Below are 20,217 nucleotides of genomic sequence, written 5' to 3'. Positions count from 1 at the left end.
CGGAATTCTAATAGAGAAGAAGAAGTGAGCTAGTTCAAGATGAGAATTTATGGTTAAAACTTGTTTTGATTTGTTTTTTTTTTGTTTGTTTGATTTTTTTTTAAAAATGGCCGATGGTTTCTCTAGATAAGACTCTTATTCCTCGTCTGGGATCATTCAGAACGTTTTGAAGCTGCACTGAAACTGTAATTTTGACCTTCAACCGTTTGGGCTCCATTGAAGTCCACTATAAGGAGAAAAATCCTGGAATGTTTTCATCAAAAACCTTAATTTCTTTTCGACTGAAGAAAGAAAGACATGAACATCTTGGATGACATGGGGGTGAGTAAATTATCAGGAAAATTTAATTTGAAAGTGAACTAATCCTTTAAGAGAATGTCAACATAGGCCTATAGGCCTAAATCTCAGAAAGTTATTAGAAAAACATTGTGCATATTATTTGGTGTTGCAGACATGTCAGTGATACACCAGTGTCACCAGAAAGATTTACAGTCACATTAATTTATTTAAGCTGTCAGTGGTTTGTTTACATTTATGTAAAATGTTGTCAGCAATCAGATGATATACACTTCAGGTTCAAATAAGATGTCTAAAAGCTTTTGCCTTACTCTGAATAACTGATATTGAGCTAATGTAAAACTGAAAGCTCAGTACATTCTGGCTTCACTAAATTAATGTTACTCTTTTAGAAATTTTGATATAATTTTCTACTGCATCTCATTCTTCATGCCACAAGAGGTCACTATGACCTACTTTTATGTAAACACATAAACATCTTGATGCCAGCCTGAGGCTAGAGTATTTTCTTGAGGTTGCTATGATAAAACTAACATTTATGACACCATAAATGTTAGTTTTACTTGTGATTACTATCATTTTACATTAAATACCACAGTTAAACGCTTGTTCCTGTACTAAACCATAGTAAATTTCCATAAAAGACAGTCTTACTTGTGGTTACTACGATTCCTGTAGTAAACTAGTTAATTTTAGTAAAGGGCTGTGGTTGGTTTTACACTACAACTGCTGTGGTAAAATCCATGGTTAGTTTTCATAAAGATAACAGTAACACTTAAGAAACACAGTAAGGTCTCGTTTCTTAAAGGTATTTAATGCATAAACTAACAATGAGCAATATATTTTTACAACATTTATTACACTTTTTTAATTTTAGTTAATAAAATGTTCATGTTAGGTCACAGTGCCTTAACTAATATAAACATACACTATATTGCCAAAAGTTTTGGGACGTCTGCCTTTATGTGCATATTAACTTTAATGACATCCCATTCTTAATCCGTAGAGTTTAATATGGAGTTGGCCCACCCTTTGCTGCTATAAAAACTTTTCTGGAAAGGCTTTCCACAAGGTTTAGGAGTGAGTTTATGGGAATTTTTGACCATTCTTCTAGAAGAGCATTTGTGAGGTCAGGCACTGATGTTGGGGAGAAGGCCTGGCTCACAGTCTCCGCTCTAATTCATCCCAAAGCTGTTCTATCGGGTTGAGGTCAATCAAGTTCCTCCACACCAAACTCTCTCATCCATGTCTTTATGGAGCTTGCTTTGTGCACTGCTGCGCAGTCATGTTGGAACAGGAAGGGGCCATCCCCAAACTGTTCCCACAAAGTTGGGAGCATGAAATTGTCCAAAATGTCTTGGTTTGCTGAAGCATTAAGAGTTCCTTTCACTGGACTAAGAGGCAAAGCCCAACCCCTGAAAATCAACCCCACACCATAATCCCCCTCCACCAAACTTTACACTTGGCACAATGCAGTTAGGCAAGTACCGTTCTCCTGACAACCACCAAACCCAGACTCGTCCATCGGATTGCCAGACAGAGAAGCATGATTGGTCACTCCAGAGAACACGTCTCCACTGCTCTAGAGTCCAGTGTCGGCATGCTTTACTCCACTGCATCCGACACTTTGCATTGCTGGTGATGTAAGGTTTGGATGCAGCTGCTCAGCCATGGAAACCCATTCAATGAAGCTCTCTACGCACTGTTCTTGAGCTAATCTGAAGGCCACACGAAGTTTGGAGGTCTGTAGCTATTGACTCTGCAGAAAGTTGGCGACTTCTGCGCACTGTGAGCCTCAGCATTCGCTGACCCCACTCTGTGATTTTACGAGGCCTACCACTTACTTCATGGCTGAGTTGCTGTTGTTCTCAATTGCTTCCACTTTGTTATGATACCACTAACAGTTGACGGTGGAATATTTAGTGGTGAGGACATTTCATGAATGGACTGATTGGACAGGTGGCAACCTATCACAGTACCACGCTGAGGTGATCTCCTATGTCTTGTTAACTAATGTAGTTAACTAATGTTAACAAATAAAAACTTATTGTAAAATGTTACCAAAATAACTTTGTGATTTTACTAGAAATGCAATACTTCAAATGTTACATTTTCGTGACACCTCCTATAAAAAGATTCTTCGACTTTGAAATTGTACAAATCATTAATAATTTGCTGCAAAAATTACAGTACATATGTTCCCTGTGTCATAGCCATGTGTCATAAAACTGTAAGCAACTTTCTGAAAAATTATAAGCCTAAGAAACCATTCCTTGCCTTTAAGATAGGAAAGGATTGCCCTTTTAAATAAGTTAATTTGATTAAGAAATGCATCAAAGTAAATGTGTTATTAAAAGAAGTGCTTCCCCTAAACATGTTTTTTGTGTGTGTGAGCAGGAGGGATGTGGATGTCAGCAACTTGTGGTTATTGCCCTGTGCACCTTGCTGAAGGTGGAGTAGAGTTTCACTGGAGACAGAGACTGAGGCTCAGAGAGAGAGATGGGAGGTGAGACAGGGGATGGCCAGCCTATCACATCCTTCAACTTCTGCTTTCTCCCACTCAGCGTCCTACGCCGTGCCACTCGGATCTCCCACTTCAACAAATGTGCATTCATGTGTCCACAGACGGCTGGGAGCATTTGCTGAACATCAGAACCAGGTACTGTTACATCAGAAACAGGTACTAATTTCTTGATTATTTTTGAAGTTACTTATAGTCTTTCCTGCTTTTACACACAGGGCTGAGATGTGGGTTCGCATAATTCTGACCTTCATTTACTCTACACTTCTTCTGTCAGGTAATTTTGGACAGGTATCTTGTTTTTTTTTTGAGATATGAATGTGATTGCTTAATGCAGATGCACTGAGTCTAATCTGTGCTCTTATGTTACCTGAGTGCCCTTGGTGCACAGGTTATTTATAATGTATTGATCTGTGTTTTTTCCTGTTTTTATCCCTGGTGTCAACAGCGCACATCTTACTGAGGTCAATGCCGGCCTCTGATTACTCTTCTGTTGCTTTATAGGAGTCGGGACCAGTAAATGGCTGGTGTATTTCTCCAGGACGGACATCTGCGTTTGGGCTGGGACCACGGTAACACTGCCGTGCCGCTACGATTACCCCTCGCCCTACAGCTCCACGCGCTTCATGTGGTTCCACATCTCCGTGGATGGCTGGCGGGAAATCGCCTATCATACTGACGGGAATCTGTTGAGCCTCTCGTACAGGGACAGGGTCAAATACATGGGGGGCCACAAAAGATGCAGTTTGCAGATCTCAAACGTGAAGCTGAGCGATGCAGGAATGTACCATTTCAGATTTGAGACCGAAAACCAACAGGAGCGATGGACGTCTCCTGATGCAATCACACTCTCTGTCACAGGTAAGGCCCCATAAGTGTATTTTTTTTTATGTTAAAATATTGTAATACCCAGTTTAATAGGTAGATACAACTATACAGTACTGTTCAAACGTTTGGGGCAGTAGGATTTACAATACTTTTATTCAGCAAGGATGCATTAAATTAATCAAAAGTGACAGTAAAGACATTTGTAATGTTATAAAAGATTTCTATTTCAAAAAATGTTGTTCTTTTGAACTTTCTATTCATCAAAGGATCCTGAAAAAAATTATTGCTGTTTTCACAAAAATATTAAGTAGCACTAACTCAACTTATGACAATAAGAAATGTTTCTTGAGCAGCAAATCAGCATATTAGAATGATTTCTGAAGGATCATGTGTAATGATGCTGAAAATTCAGCTTTGCATCACATAAATAAATTACATTTTAAAATATATTACAATAGAAAACAGTTATTTTAAATCCTAATATTATTTCACAATATTGCTGTTTTTACTATATTTTTCTCAAATAAATGTAGCCTAAGAGACCTCTTTTGAAAAATGTCTTACTGAACTCAAACATTTGAATGGTAGTGTAAGGCAATAATATTTTTGGGTTGGGACTACTTATATATTCGACCAATGGCTGTCAGCAGGCGGGGGGAATATTTTATAGACAATTATATACACAAGCCCCTAGAAACGCCCTAGCAACTACATAGCAATGGCCTGGAAACTCCCTAGAATTGTTTATTAAAAAAATTCGAGAAATTAAACTGTTTTTTTACTCATGTTGTGTATTTGCATATTACTGTGGAGAAAACCCATCCACCTGCTCCTAAAATAGTTTAACATGTACTAGTCTGGACCAAATGTAGTGAAATGTTGTCCTGGTTCCAGAGCTTCATGTTCATGTACATCCACCGAGAATTGGCAACATGTTTGCTGCCGGAGAGACGGTCTTCCTGAGCTGTGTGGCACGAGGCTGTGCCGCACCTGGCAGGAACTTTGCACTTTATCGGAATGGGATCAACTTAGGACAGTCCAGCAAGCTGTCAACCATCTATAACTTTGACAGCCAGCATGCAGGTACCTACACCTGCCGCCCAATACCCCCTCAAAATGTTCAGTCACCGGGAGTCACCCTGGCTCTTGGATGTGAGTATAATATTTTTATTGTGCTTATGGACAAAAGTTCTGTGTGTGTGTGTGTTTGTGTGTATAAACATAGTTTTGTCATGAAACTCTAGTTGGCACAGGCTGATGGGTCTTAATGCATATTTTGTAAATATTAAATTAATACTAAATTAACTGATTGTCTGTATGTATGTATTATTTAAAAAATGAAAATTCTGTCATCATTTACTCACCCTCCAGTTGTTCCAAACCTGTAAGAGTTTCTGTCTTCTGCTGCACATAAAAGAAGATATTTTTAAGAATGTTAGTAACCAAACAGTTGAAGGTAACCATTGACTTCCATAGTGGGGGAAAAAATACTGTGGAAGTCAATGGTTACCGTAACCTGTCTGGTTACCAACTTTCTTAAAAATATCTTCTTTTGTGTTCAACAGAAACAACTTGAGGGTAAGTAAATTTTGATAAAATTTTAATTTTTGGGTGAACTATCCCTTTAAGAAAAATAGCTCCTCAAGGAAACTGTGCATTTTCTGTTTTAAATGCACAAAACTAGTACATACAGTGATTAAAGCAGCTTTCTGAGAGTGTGCAGTTGAATTCTGCTGTCAGCAGTCTATTTCATCTTTCTGTGTCTCTTAGATGCTCCTCGCTACACCACGGTGCAGATCACCCCTCGAGAGGCAGTCAGAGAGGGCGATTCGGTGACTTTGACCTGCAGTAGTGATGGAGCTCCGCCAGCAGAAAGTTTTGCCTGGTTTAAGGAAGGAGAGAGTGGCAGCTTGCCAGACAGCTTTAAACCTGAGCTGAGATTGTGGAGTTTGGACTACAGGGACCATGGAGAGTACTTCTGTGTGGCCCGTAACCCGCTCGGCACAGACCGGTCCAGACTGCTTTTACTGAATGTTACCTGTATGTTACCTCTATTTTTATGTATCTATTATTTATTTATGCATTACTAGTTTGTTTGCATGCATTTCTACATATTGCAGCTTTTTAACTGCAGTATGTGCAGTTTATCAGTGAATAGGTCAAAATGACCGCCTTTTTTTTTTTTTGGAAATGTCACCAGACATTTCAACTTTTCACTTTCCCTAATTAGACACATGTTTCCAATGTTGCTGAGCTGATGTCTTTGTGAGTTTTATCCAGTTGCTGCTTCTTGTGTAATAACTTTAATTTTGGCAGGACATTATGTCACATTGTCACACATTGTCTGCCAACCTCCAATAGATCAAAGTTCAAATCCAGTGTACAAATTTAGGGCAAATCGGGAAGCCACATGATGCTCAGCCATGAAAGGAGTATTTATTTCCTGTTTTCACTTGCTAAGTCAAACATCACTACTACCATTGGTCATACTTAGGGTCAGGGGTTAGTATTAAACTGTGGTACGTGACTCATCCCACATTATTTATGCACAGGCATGACTGATACCTCGGATTGTGCAGTTTATGTAGGACAGGTGTGCTACTGCTTTTCAATATTTTGAATGATCACTTGCCGAATGATAAAACATAAGCCGATTACAAAAAATTTTACCCAAACATTTGAACAGTAGTCTATTTGAAATCAACAACAGTGCTTTTATGTATTGCATAATATATTATGCATGTTTCCAGACTCCCCAAAGAACACAAGAATCCTCATCAGTCCTAAAGGAGACATTATGGAAGGGTTTGCTGTCAATCTGACCTGCAGCAGTAACGCCAACCCTCCTGTGGAGAAATACTTCTGGTACAAAGTGAACGGTGGGCAGCCCTGGACCAAAGGCACTGCGCAAAATCTCACTTTCCTCAGCGTGCGTTCCCATCATACTGGACAGTACTACTGCACCGCATGGAACGTGTTAGGCATGGAGACATCAGCCACTATTTCTCTTTCAGTGCTTTGTAAGTTTATACTTATAATCTTATATTATAAAGTTTATATATACCTGTGTGAACTACTTATTTTATTGGATTTGTATAGATAAATATTAAAGGGGATCTATAATGCCCCTCTTACACAATGTAATATAAGTCTCTGGTGTCCCAAGAACATGTGTGTGAAGTTTCAGCTTAAAATACCCCACAGATCATTTATTATAGCTTGTCAAGTTTGCATGTGGGTGTGAGCAAAAACAAAGTTTTTGTGTGTGTAGCTTTAAATGCAAATGAGCTGCTGCTCCCGCCCTGCTTTCAAAAAAAAAAGGCAAAGTTTTAACAGCTCACACTTCGGTTGCTCAACAACAACAAAGCTGGAGAATCTCACGCAGCCAAAATGACGATTGTCAGTAACTGTGATCAGCCTTACATTGTTCAAACCGGAGTCGACACTGATGGAGAGACTCAGGAAGAAGTTACAACTTTTAGAATGAACGGTTAGTGGATAAATTTATGTAGCTGCTGTGGAGTTGATACAACTCATCGACTAGCATGTGCCATCATGTTCATCTTTTGTGCAAATCCAGAGTTGAATTGACCCTCGTTTGTGAAGCAGTCTGGCGTAAAATGACAGCATGGTAACAACACTCTTCCTCTTCTCTAAAGCAGCCCAACATGGCCTCACCCCCTTTGTTGCGTGTTCCCGGGGGCGGGGTTTATGTAAATTTTAGGGTTAGTGATGTCACTAACCTGGGAAGAAGCTCGCTGTAGTCCCTACCAGCTATTTGTTGTAGTCCTTAAAAAGTGATTTCTGTAAAAGAAAATATCTCCCTTTGCATTGAACTTTGAGCATCATAACTTTGCAGATGTTGTTTATGCTCAAACAGCAACATTACACATTAAATAAAGTTAAAAAATGAAATCATAATCATCCACCCCTTTTAATAGTGAGGCCTGTATGCAATGCACAAATGCTGTAGTTTCAGTTTTCTCTTATCAGATTTGCTGTCACTTCCTGGCGACCTCAATCCTCCTGTTGTCTTTAGATCTCCATCTATTTCTTTCTTTCTTTTTTTTAAATATCTCCCTTTCTCTCTCTCTCTTTCTCTGTCTCAGATGCCCCCAAAAACACCTCTGTGTTGGCTCAGCCTTCCACTGTGATCGAAGCGGGCAGCTCGTTGACGCTGACCTGCAGCAGTCAGGCCAATCCGGTGGTGGAGAACTACACCTGGCATCGGATCAATACGGCTGACGCCTGGGAAACTCGATCGGGTCCCAGCTACACCATTGCTGAGGTCAGCCCTCGAGCCAGCGGCCAGTACTACTGCGAGGCCCGCAACCGCATTGGAGCACACAGCTCCCCGGTTCTGACAGTGAAAGTTCGAGGTCAGTACATTACAATATTACTGTGTTCAAACTGTGTTTGTTTGAAGATCAAAAATCTACCTATGATTATTAGTATTAATAAATGTAATGTTTTAATGTGCAGTTTCTTAAACATTGATGTTTTTGTGGAAGCTTGTTTCCACCAAATAAATAAAAAAAAAAAATAATTGCGACTTTTTATCTCGCAATTCTGACTTCTTTTCTCAGAATTGCGAGATATGAACTCACAATTACGAGAAATAGTCAGAATTGCGAGATATAAACTTGCAATTCTGACTTTTTTTTTTTTTTCAATTGCGAGTTTATTTATATCTTGCAGTTCTGACTTCTTTTCTCAGAATTTTTGAGATATAAACAACTGCGAGTTATTACGGAAGAGGATTAGGGCCAAGCAATAATAAAAAAAATTAAACCATCTCGAGATTAAAGTTGTTAAATTTCGAGAAAAAACTCGTTAAATTTCGAGAAAAAAGTCAAAGTAAAATGTTGAGAATAAACTCATTAAATTACGAGAAAGAAACTCGTTAAATTTCAAGAAACAAGTCGAGATAAAATGTTGAGAATAAACTCGTTAAATTACGAGAAAAAAGTCGTTAAATTACGAGAACAAATTCGTTAAATTATGAGAAAAATGTTGTTAAATTTCGAGAAAAAAGTCGAGATAAAATGTCGTAATTTAACGAGTTTATTCTCAACATTTTATCTCGACTTTTTTCTTGAAATTTAACGAGTTTAATCTCGAGATGGTTTTATTTTTTTATTATTGCTTGGCCCTAATCCTCTTCCGTAAGTTATAAAGTCCAACTCTGAGGAAAAAAAGACTGACTGCGAGTTTATATCTCACAATTCTGACTTTATAACTCGCAGTTGCGAGTTTATATCACACAGTTCTGACTTTATATCTTTTTTTAGCTGTAAAAACACTTCAAAACAGTGAAACAACGATTTTATACCAAAACAATGATTTTATATAGATAAACTAAAAATGTATTGGCATAAGGTAAACCCAATTTGCATGAGCCAATTACAAGATAATTAGTGTCAAAGAGTTAAGTTCAACTAAAATGCATATATAACCAGTTTTGCTATGAGAAAGGAACCTAAAATGGACATAAATATTTACCCCAGTGTTAATCAGATGAATGATGTGCATGATTGAGTTGGTGTGGTTTGATTGTCCAGGCCGACTGAAGGTGATCGCATTGGCGTCTGCAGTGGGCGTGTCTATCGGACTGATCTCATTGACCGTGGTCGTCATGATCAGGTGATTGTGTGTTTGCAGGCTCAAATGTTGAATATCTGATCTTCTCATATGTTCTTACGCGCATCATTTCACGTTTCTTTTGCAGTAAAAACATGCATCGTGTCGACACTGAAAATCTCGAGGAAGAAAAACAGGTAATTACGTTTTTTATATATTTTATTCTGTCATTATATGATTTGAATCCAACCAAAATTATCCTGTTAATCAAATAGCTTTGTACTCTTTAAAAACAGTGTTCACCAGTAGTTGATTTACCAATGGACGATACTCTGTTCAGTGAATCAACTTCAGAGACTTTTCTCCTCAAGAGCACAAAAATGTCAGATATTCCGGTAAGTTTTCTTTGCTCAAACCTTTGTCCACTAACAGTCTCTGTAGTATAAATATGGGAATTGGGACACAGCCTATAGGCCAGGACTGTCCAACCCTGCTCCTGGAGAGCTACCATCCTGCAGATTTCAGCTCCCACCCCAATCAAATAAACCTGAACCAGCTATTAAAGGTGTTTAGGGTTGCTTGATAATTACAAAGACAGGTCTGCAGGATGATAGCAGGGTTGGACACTTGTGCCCTAAATATTCCCTGTCTGGACTTTGTCTAAATTCACATATTTATACTACACTCTAAAAGTATGCATGCTGGTGAAAGGTTGTTTTTGTAAAATATCATCATAAAATGAAACCACTGACATTATCATTAGCTAAATTTCCTATCTCAAAATTCATCATTATGACTTTTAGGGTTACACATTTAAAAACTTAAGACATTTGCTCAAGTGTTAACCTCATCTTATTTTTCAATTGCAAAATTTATAAATATTAGCACAAAAATATATAAAAGCCAAAAAAATCACGCTTTGTTTAATCTTAATTATGGTATAGAAAAGTCAAAATTATGACATAAAAAGTCAAAATTATTAAATAATTTATGACATACTAAGCCATAATAATGACATATACTAAGTCATAATTATGACATAAAAAGTTGAAATTATGACATTAGTCAAATTATGGAGATTATAAATTTGAAATTATGACATAAATCGAAATTGACATACTAAGTCATAATTATGAGATTAAAAAGTCAAAATTATGAGACAAATACAGTATGTCATAATTTGACTTTTTATGTCATAATTTGACTTTTTTTGTCATAATTATGACACTGATTGTAGAAATGACTTTAAGTCATAATTTTGACTTTTCATCTCATATTATAACTAAAAACTTTGAAAATCAACCTGAAATAGTATACCAACACAGGCATCATACTTTTTATAATGTACAGTGATTTGTGATGTACTAATTGTATTCTTGATATTAAGAATGGATAGTAACCTATTTGAATTGGGTCATACTGTACAAACTCATGTTTTATTTTGTGCCTGGAGGAGGAGCCAGAGGAGATGTATGAAAGCAGCCACCCATCCATCGTACCCCTGAAAGAAGCTGCTCGGAGCGCTGAGGAAAAGGCAAAGATCAACTACATTACGGTGCATTATTCTCGCATGCCCAGGTTAAACACAATTACACAGTCCATGTGTGCTGGTTTGCGGCAATCCTCTGTCATAATAAGTCAAGAAATGTTGTGTTTTTCATCTTTATTTACAGTCCGGACCAGGTGAAGGTCACAAACATACCTCTACATGGAGGGAAGAAACTCAAAGATGGAGCTAATGTTGTTCTCACCAAGCAACCGAGAGAGGGGGTGGAAGAGTCTGCAATCTAAAGCGGTCAGCTGATGAAACATAACAACAAGTGATAGAAGAAATTGTGAAACCACACAGGGATGTTTTTAAAACTACATTTACTTATAGAGAATGCGTGGACCACTTGATGTAGCCTGAAAGTCAGTGATGCAAAGCTGAATTTTCCATAATCATTACTCCAGTCTTCAGTGTCACATGATCATTCAGAAATCATTCTAATATGCTGATTTGCTGCTCAAGAAACATTTCCTTTTTTTATCGATGTTGAAAACGGAAACCCTTGTTAAATCAAAAGTTCATTTGAAACAGAAATCTTTTGTAACATTATAAATGTCTAAATCTTACTGTCCCCATACTTTTGAGCAGTAGGGCAAATATGCTTGAGTGGGACCTTCTTGTTCTATAGATTTGATTAAACTCATCAGAAAAATATCCCATTTAATTGACATGGTGTAATGGTGGGTTCTGACAGGAAGCTCCAAATAAAAAATTATTTCTTACAATGCCAACGCAGAGTCTGTTTTCTTAAACATTCTGGCAGTAATACACAGTTTATTTCAATCACTAAAAATTTAATTAAAATACTAAGTATTAGATCTATTTCTGTTCAAGATAAATAAAATGAATCTCCTTACAACATCATACACCTTACAACCATAACCCTTGAGGAGAAAAGGCTGTGTGAATATTTGTCAATGATTTGCTGGTGAGATTAACTATTCCTTCATTGAATGCTATTATATTATAAACAGTACCAAGTGCTTTGTTAATTAAATGATGTGCCAGAAAACATATGAGAGGCAGTTTTCTATGATTCACCATGTAAGAATCCACTGACTTCTCAAATTCATTACTTTCTAGAACTGTTCTTCATTTTCTTTTATTTCAGACTCTGTGAAGAACATGTTGATCAGTTCCTCTAGTCCAGTTCACCATGATTTTGCCAAGTAAGAACCACTTTTGTTGATCCTAGAACAACATTCCTGTGCAAAAACATAGTCCTCCTATCCCTACCCCTAAACCTAACCTTACCCATAACCAGTGTTGGGGGTAACGCATTACAAGTAACTTGAGTTACGTAATCAGATTACTTTTTCAAGTAACTAGTAAAGTAACGCATTACTTTTTCAATTTACAACAAAATATCTAAGTTACTTTTTCAAATAAGTAACGCAAGTTACTTTTTCACATTTATTGACTGACAGCTCTCCTGTCCCCATGTTGAGAGAAATAAAGTGCAGAGGTGTTGTATGCTGTGTGAACATGATGGTTGTTGTAGTTTTAGACTAAATGTGAACATGCATTTACTCATCTCACTTGCATGAAAACATTCAGTATTACTCAAAATGAATAAAAACAGTGAAATGCAATCTCAGAATTTTTGCAAACCTGTAATAATTAACTATATTAAATTACACAAATATACTTTATGTATTTAATCTTAATTATTAACCAATGTCTTTGCTGCTGATCTTCAATATACCTAATTCAACCATACTAATAAGCAAAAAATACTTTAGTTAGAAAGGTTTGTTTGAGCTGCGCCCTCTACTGTAAAGGTGTAAATATGCTTTTCCTATAGCCTGAGGCTTTTTCATTTCACTTTTGGTGTGAAAGGGCCTTTTTGCCAAAAATAGAACTTTTTTGTTGTTATTAAAAACAAACAAGCCTAGCCCCAGTGAGAAAAAGTAACGCAAAAGTAATGTAACGCATTACTTTTCATAAAAAGTAACAAAGTAACGCAATTAGTTACTTTTTTAGGGAGTAACGCAATATTGTAATGCATTACTTTTAAAAGTAACTTTCCCCAACACTGCCCATAACTTACCCCTAAATGAAAGGGAAATGACAAGTGAATAACAATGATATAGAAGCCCTTATCCCTACAGCTGTAAGCCTAAACGTATCCCTCAAATCTGATTGGTTGATTGGAATGTTGTTCCAGGATCAACAAAGATGTTGATCCATCAGGAACATGTTCTGCTTAGTGAAATCATGTTCACTGTTGGTCGGCAACATGCAACAGCAGTGATATGCAAAATGTAAGACACAGTATTATATACGGCACACTGTAAAAAATATATGGTAGCAACATTTTATCTTTTACAGATTTAACTTAAATATACAGTAAAGTACTGTATTTCATTAATGTTAATATACCAATGAAGAACTAATATGTACTTTTATAAAACACTGAAAACCATCAAACAGAGTGGTGACGAGAATCACATGATGAATCAAAGTTCATCACAAGCAGCTTTTCCACAAGCTGACAAGGACAAGACTAACATATAGAAGGTGCACACAGTGTCATTCACACAAACACTAAACACCATCATTGTAACACGCATGGCATTAAAAAAATGCAATTCATTTAACACCATTAGATGTAACACAAAACCCTAATGCACATAACTAATTAGAAAAAATTAAGAAAAACTAAGAAGAAACATAGTTATTTCAATGGAAATACATCAAATGTGAAGTGTCAAGCAGGGAATTCTGGAAATGTCAATTTACGTTTTTTTTTTTTTACTGTAAATTATACAATGACTTTTTTTCACTTCCAAAAACTGTAAACTTCATAGTATTTTACTGTAAAATTACATTAAATGTACGGTTAGATCTATTACAGTTATTCACCAGATATAGTACAGAAACTTTCTGTTAACCAATTATCAGTTTTTCACTGCAGCATTTTTACAGTCTTTTACCGTTAAAACAACAATCATTTTTCACAGTGTAGACTACAAAAAATGAATGTAACTTTAAGCTGTTTGATGTGCAGAATATAATAAATAGATAAATAATAAACTCCATTATGGATGCAGAAATGCTGTAAAAGGATGTAAAAGTAGCATAGAAACAGAAAAAAGCAGAACCATCGGTTTCCATCTGTTTTGACTACAGTCACTAGTTGTTTTGCTCATCCTTTGTGGTAATAAGACGTCGGTTTCTTGTTTAAAGTGGCGTTGACCTCTCTCTCCTGAAAGACAAAGCTATATTTCATTAGTTTCTATAAGACCAGGAATGATGGCAAACAAGACATTTATGGAGTAAGTGCTTTGCTTACCGGGACTTGTGTCTGATGAACATCACAATGCCTGCTATTGCGAAAATGATGACAATAACTCCAAACACAATGCCAACAGTGGATGAAGATGCACTTCTTGCTGTGAGGAATTTAGGACAATGTAACTCTTCCAGATATTAATATTTAAATTTTTCATATATCATTTTGATATAACTAAGCACACTTCTAGCACTGGCAAGTCAGACCACAATATTATTCACACATTTAAAAGTGTCAGTATGTGGCTGACAAATTCATTTATCTGTGCTAAATAATGTCATGTTGACTGGTCACTGTTTAAAACCAGAGTCGAGGTCATGAAAGCCAGACAGATTTTTCTGAGGAAGTGTCTTTTGTTTGAGGAAATGTGTTTTTGAATGTCATCTTGTGAACAACTGACATTTGCTGTTGCTAAAAAACAGAAGTTTTACTTTTACTTCATGAGTGGACAGTGGAAAACAGTCTGTATCCTAGTAATATGCATGCTAATAAGCAACTAGTTAATAGTGACATTTGGAAAGTGTTACTGTTTTATTTTACCTCCTAAAATGATTTTCAAATCATTCAGTACTGTCAAACGACTGAAAACGTTATCAAAAAGCACAACTTAAGTGCACTTCTCAGCATGAGATGAAATATTGCACATCCAGGGCATAACTGTTCTTACTTTGTATCTGATGTGTAACCTGTAGATTCACCCCTCTCTGTCCTGGTAGCTTAGCCTTCAGGTGGTCGGTGATGAACCGGAACACGTACACGCCGCTGTCTGCTGACCTCAAATCAGATATCATCAGAGAGCAGTTTTTGCTCCGTGTCTGCCCAAAGTATTTGATGCGGCCCTGGTATGAGGGCTCAGGGAATATCCCTGCACTGTGGTACACGTATCTCGGAGTGATGCAGTGGCTTTGATTCAGACACCACATCTCTGACAGCACTTTGTGCCGTATTCCTTGGTCTGACTCCTCAGGGAAGTCATAGGTGCACTGCAGAACTACAGAAGACCCAAGAGGAGCATAGACTGGGTCATCAGGAACATGCACAATCCAATCAACAGCAAGAACACCTGAAGCATGTAAGAAATCTTATCAGAAACAGCTGGCTGGAAACAAAGTGAAGTCTAAACAGCATTCCTATCTGTGCCTGCTAAAGCAACTTGTATATTCTCAGAGAACTCTTCTGAAGTCTCACCTGACAGAATTAAAGACATCAGGGTCCATATGCCTGCAAGGAGACTCACAATCATTTTTGCTGCTTCAAGTACTTACTGTGCAATAATAATGTGAAGACATCACCCTTGTCTGGTTTTAGATCCTCCTCCTCCTTTGTCGTCATTTATGATGTCATTCATTACTTCCTGCATGTTCCCAGTTACATTTTTGTTTTGGCATAGAACATATATATTTATTGCATATATGGCACATCTAAATCTATCTATATCTACAGTATATATATATCTAATATATATATATATGTCAAACTAAAAGTTATTCAGACATTTTTTGATATTTGTGATATATTTTTACTAGTGGGTGCAGGACACTATAGTTCATGTATGTAAGTGAGGATAGCTAAATAAATTAAACTGTCACACTGTGTCATATTATACCCAAACATTCTTCATACAGTGGACTACCAGTAAAACTGATAAAAATTTGGAACCAAAAATTATTCAGACACTTTGACCTGACCATGTTTTGCTTAAGTGTTATCTGACATAATTAAGATAAATTTTTCTACAGTTTAATTCTCTTGTCATATTTTACCATTGTTTTAAACTATAGTGAATAAACTGTATTAATGAATGAAATGTTCAAGGTGTCTGAATACATTTTGGTTTGACTATATATATATATATATATATATATATATATATATATATATATATATATATATATATATAGTATCTATTCACTCTCAGATCTCAGAGTTAAACTGTTTCAGAAAAAAATAATCTTAATTATGTCAGATAACACTTAAGCAAAACATGGTCAGGTCAAAGTGTCTGAATAATTTTTGGTTCCAAATTATTATCAATTTTACTGCTATTCCTGTAACGATCACCGTCTGCTCCTGTCACTCCCCGGACTACACTTCCCACAATTCTCTCTGCCAATCACCTGCACTCACTCCACCAATCACTACACTAATCACCACACCCAGCTGCCATGCATTACCTGGACTATAAAAGACTCACACACTCATTACCTGATCGTGAAGTCTTGTTGTCACTTGTGTCACATTTCTGAGCGTTTCCTTGTATCCTGTTTACCTGTCTGTGATTGATTTTGCCTGATTCCTGTTTTTCGACCCATTGCTGCCTGCCTCGATCCTTGCCTGTACCCTGACTACGACTCTGCCTGTTCCTTATTGTTTCTGTTTGTTCCTGTTTGACCCTGCCTGAACGACCACGCTCACTTCTAATAAAACGCTGCACTTGGATCCCCTGCCTGAGTCTCCCATTCGTAACAGAAGACTTCACCGCCACCAGATCCAGCAGCTTCGGTGAGCTTTTACCAGTCTCAGCATGGACCCAACAATACAACTGGTCAGCCTCCGCCAGGGTACCCGTACCCTCGAGGTGCACATTCAGAACTTTTTGGATATAGCTTATTTATCTGATCTGCCGGACTGTGCCCTCATAGACTTCTTTGGTTACGGATTAAATGAACCATTGAAGACTTATCTACTTACCAATGGTCCCCGTGGATCGTTCATGGAATTCCTGGACTTTGCCCTGCTCGCAGTTGGTTCGACTTTCACTGTGGGTGTCGCGGAGGATTCCGACACCACGGTGAATCCCGTAATGGCTGCCATGCCCGAGAACACGCACAAAATGGCGGCCACAACCACAAGTCACGCATCCGCTGATCGCCCAGAGCAACGCCACGTCTCCGCTGATCGCCCAGAGTAACGTCACGCCTTCGTTGATCGCCCAGAGCCACGCCACGTCTCCGCTGATCGCCCAGAGTCACGTCTCATCTCTAGATCAGCCAGGGAGCGGAGAGGATTGCGTTCCAGTGTGGCTGATCCACCGCTGATTTCAGTCCGAGCAGCTGGCATCCCCAAGTCCCAGCCGGCCACTTCGCACCCCAACCAGTCAGTCGCTTCGCACTCAAGCTCGGCGACCGCGTCGCTCTCAAGCCAGCCGGCCGCTTCGCTCTCAAGCCAACCGGCCGCTTCGCACCCAAGCCAGCAGGTCGCTTCGCACCCAAGCCAGCAGGTCGCTTCGCACCCAAGCCAGCAGGTCGCTTCGCACCCAAGCCAGCAGGTCGCTTCGCACCCAAGCCAGCAGGTCGCTTCGCACCCAAGCCAGCAGGTCGCTTCGCACGCAAGCCAGCCGGCCGCTTCGCACGCCAGCCAGCCGGCCGCTTCGCACCTCAACCAGTCAGTCGCTTCGCACTCAAGCCCGGCGACCACTTCGCTCTCAAGCCAGCCGGCCGCTTCGCTCTCAAGCCAGCCGGACGCTTCGCATCAAAGCCAGCCGGACGCTGCGCTCTCAAGCCTGCCGGACGCTTCGCTCTCAAGCCTGCCGGACGCTTCGTTCTCAAGCCAGCCGGACGCTTCGCTCTCAAGCCAGCCGGACGCTTCGCTCTCAAGCCAGCCGGACGCTTCGCTCTCAAGCCAGCCGGACGCTTCGCTCTCAAGCCAGCCGGACGCTTCGCTCTCAAGTTCGCCGGTTGCAACGCTCTCAAGTTCACCGGTTGCAACGCTCTCAAGTTCGCCGGTTGCAACGCTCTCAAGTTCGCCGGTTGCAACGCTCTCAAGCGTCCCGGACGCGATGGACAAAGTGGCTGCCTTGCCAGTGCCCTCGGGCAAGATGGCCGCCCCTGCAATGAGTAAGGATGTAGGGGGCGTTCCAGCCAGTGAGTCCATTCCAGAGGCCGCTCCAGCCAGTGAGTCCACTCCAGAGCAGCCTGCTCTCCTGGTCAGTCCTGTCTTGGCCCAGAGGGCTGTGCTCACTTTTTATGTTTTGGCTGTCCTGCGTGCGTTGAGGATAAACTCGAGCTCTATGGACTTTGGAGCAGTCTGCCAGCCCGAGCAGCCCGCTGTCGTCCCAGAGCAGCCCGCTGTCGTCCCAGAGCAGCCCGAGCCTGCTGCCGTCACAGAGCGGCTCGCTGCCGATCTAGAACAGCCTGTGCCCATCCCAGAGCTGCTAGCTCTCCCTGACACGGCCACGGAGGCCGTCACCGAGCTGCCCGCTCTCCCTGACACGGCCACGGAGGCCGTCACCGAGCTGCCCGCTCTCCCTGACACGGCCACGGAGGCCGTCACCGAGCTGCCCGCTCTCCCTGACACGGCCACGGAGCACCCTTGGTCGGCCCTGCCACCACCGCTCAGGCCATCTGCCCTGCAGGCGCCACCCGAGCTCCTTGCCCATGAACCCGCCAATGACTCCGTTGATTTCCCCAAGAACTTTTTGGGGGGGGGCAGTATACCTAGGGGTGGGGAGCTTGTGGGTGGGGACCCTGCCCGGCCCCTGCCGTCATTGGCCTTTGAACAATTATGGCCGTTTATGGACCCTAACCTGCCGTGGTTACCCAAGCCACCTGACCTACTGTGGTTACCCAAACCATCTAACCTGCCATGGCTGCCCGACCCATCTGACCGGCCGTGGTTGCCCGAGCCACCTGACCTGCCGTGGTTACCCGTGGCGCCTGATCCACCATGGCTACCCTGGAGCCTGCATTGGAGACCATGGTCCCGCTATAGCTCCAATGTACCCACCCTCCCTCCCTATTCGTGCCTTTTACGTCGCGAGGACGCGCCTTCCGGAAGGGGGGCGTTATGTAACGATCACCGTCTGCTCCTGTCACTCCCCGGACTACACTTCCCACAATTCTCTCTGCCAATCACCTGCACTCACTCCACCAATCACTACACTAATCACCACACCCAGCTGCCATGCATTACCTGGACTATAAAAGACTCACACACTCATCACCTGATCGTGAAGTCTTGTTGTCACTTGTGTCACATTTCTGAGCGTTTCCTTGTATCCTGTTTGCCTGTCTGTGACTGATTTTGCCTGATTCCTGTTTTTCGACCCATTGCTGCCTGCCTCGATCCTTGCCTGTACCCTGACTACGACTCTGCCTGTTCCTTATTGCTCCTGTTTGTTCCTGTTTGACCCTGCCTGAACGACCACGCTCACTTCTAATAAAACGCTGCACTTGGATCCCCTGCCTGAGTCTCCCATTCGTAACAATTCCACTGTATGAAGAATATATATATATAAATTATATATTAAAAAAGCATGAATAAACTTTATGTCATCTATCTATCTATCTATACACACAAACACACACACACATATATATATATATATACTTCAGTCATGAAACTCTAGATTGCGCAGGCTTATACTATAGGTCATTTAACACAATCTGCTCATAATCACATTGTTATCTATAGGGCGAAGCTGATTGGTTCCTGCTGTATCAGTAGCCAATGAACTCGCTGGCATTTGCCTTAGCTGTGAAGCGCGCTTTCAGAAACTCTCCACCTTCCCCATCTCCACCTGTATAGATCTGCTATGGGTAATTCACGTACGCTATATTGCACAGCCGCAGCAGCAGCGTGTCATGTGTATTGGCAGTAGCAAGTCCCGTACTTTCTCTGCAGCAGTAGCGTAGCAGATCTATTCCTCCAAGACCAATCAACATTGTCATACCCATTACCATGCCAAACACTCCCAGAGTTGTCATGACAGATATTTCATTTTATTGATCAGTTTCAGGGATCAGTGTTTATGTGCGACGATCTATAATCAAACAAGATACAGTATTTACCATATCGTCCCCTTGGAATTATAAGGTTTTATCTGACATTTTTGTCAAAATTGTGTTATTCACATATTCTTATTCTGTGACAGCTTATTTACATTATATGATGTTTTTTCTTTAGAAAACAAAAAGGTTCTATCTACAAAGTCGAATGGAATGCAAAAACTTTGAAGCTCAAAACTGCTCAGAATGCAGACATAACCTTATAATTCCAAGGGGATGATATGGCATCAAGTATATGGTTGCATTAGTTTTGCTTTATGTTAGTGGCAGTCGTATTCTTCCTTGACGTGCTTCGTTAGATGAGCTGCTCCTGAAGTTGAGATGCGCGCACACAGATTCACCTGTCTAGCGCGCGCGCACC

At 40.1% G+C, this 20,217-nt stretch overlaps 2 protein-coding genes across 3 annotated transcripts; one reads left to right on the top strand and one right to left on the bottom strand.

The window, feature by feature from the left end:
* Positions 1-315: 315 nt before the first annotated feature.
* Positions 316-13,124, top strand: si:dkey-33i11.1 (B-cell receptor CD22). The gene is made up of 15 exons (XM_067399147.1): positions 316-321; positions 2,695-2,748; positions 2,862-2,956; positions 3,037-3,095; positions 3,323-3,679; positions 4,541-4,798; positions 5,417-5,657; positions 6,226-6,239; positions 6,397-6,666; positions 7,756-8,025; positions 9,208-9,289; positions 9,375-9,423; positions 9,523-9,621; positions 10,680-10,804; positions 10,900-13,124. The coding sequence occupies exons 1-15, from the start codon at positions 316-318 to the stop codon at positions 11,015-11,017; spliced, it is 2,097 nt and encodes a 698-aa protein (XP_067255248.1). The 3' UTR covers positions 11,018-13,124.
* A 99-nt stretch (positions 13,125-13,223) lies between these two features.
* Positions 13,224-15,325, bottom strand: LOC137028089 (myelin-associated glycoprotein). 2 transcript variants are annotated; one of them, XM_067396851.1, is made up of 4 exons: positions 15,259-15,325; positions 14,738-15,133; positions 14,071-14,170; positions 13,224-13,996 (listed from the first exon to the last, which is right to left on the bottom strand). In XM_067396851.1, exons 1-4 carry the CDS (start codon positions 15,311-15,313, stop codon positions 13,924-13,926), a joined length of 624 nt encoding a protein of 207 aa, XP_067252952.1. In that variant the 5' UTR covers positions 15,314-15,325; the 3' UTR covers positions 13,224-13,923. The 2 variants fall into 2 exon arrangements, with proteins under 2 accessions (XP_067252952.1, XP_067252959.1); XM_067396858.1 differs by having other exon boundaries at positions 13,224-13,983.
* Between the last annotated feature and the right edge of the window lie 4,892 nt (positions 15,326-20,217).

Source organism: Chanodichthys erythropterus, chromosome 2, assembly GCF_024489055.1.
Source record: "Chanodichthys erythropterus isolate Z2021 chromosome 2, ASM2448905v1, whole genome shotgun sequence".
NCBI classification, from domain to species: Eukaryota; Metazoa; Chordata; class Actinopteri; order Cypriniformes; family Xenocyprididae; genus Chanodichthys; species Chanodichthys erythropterus.
The sequence above is the reverse complement of the archived record's forward strand: the minus strand, read 5'-3'. Positions and strand labels throughout refer to the sequence as shown.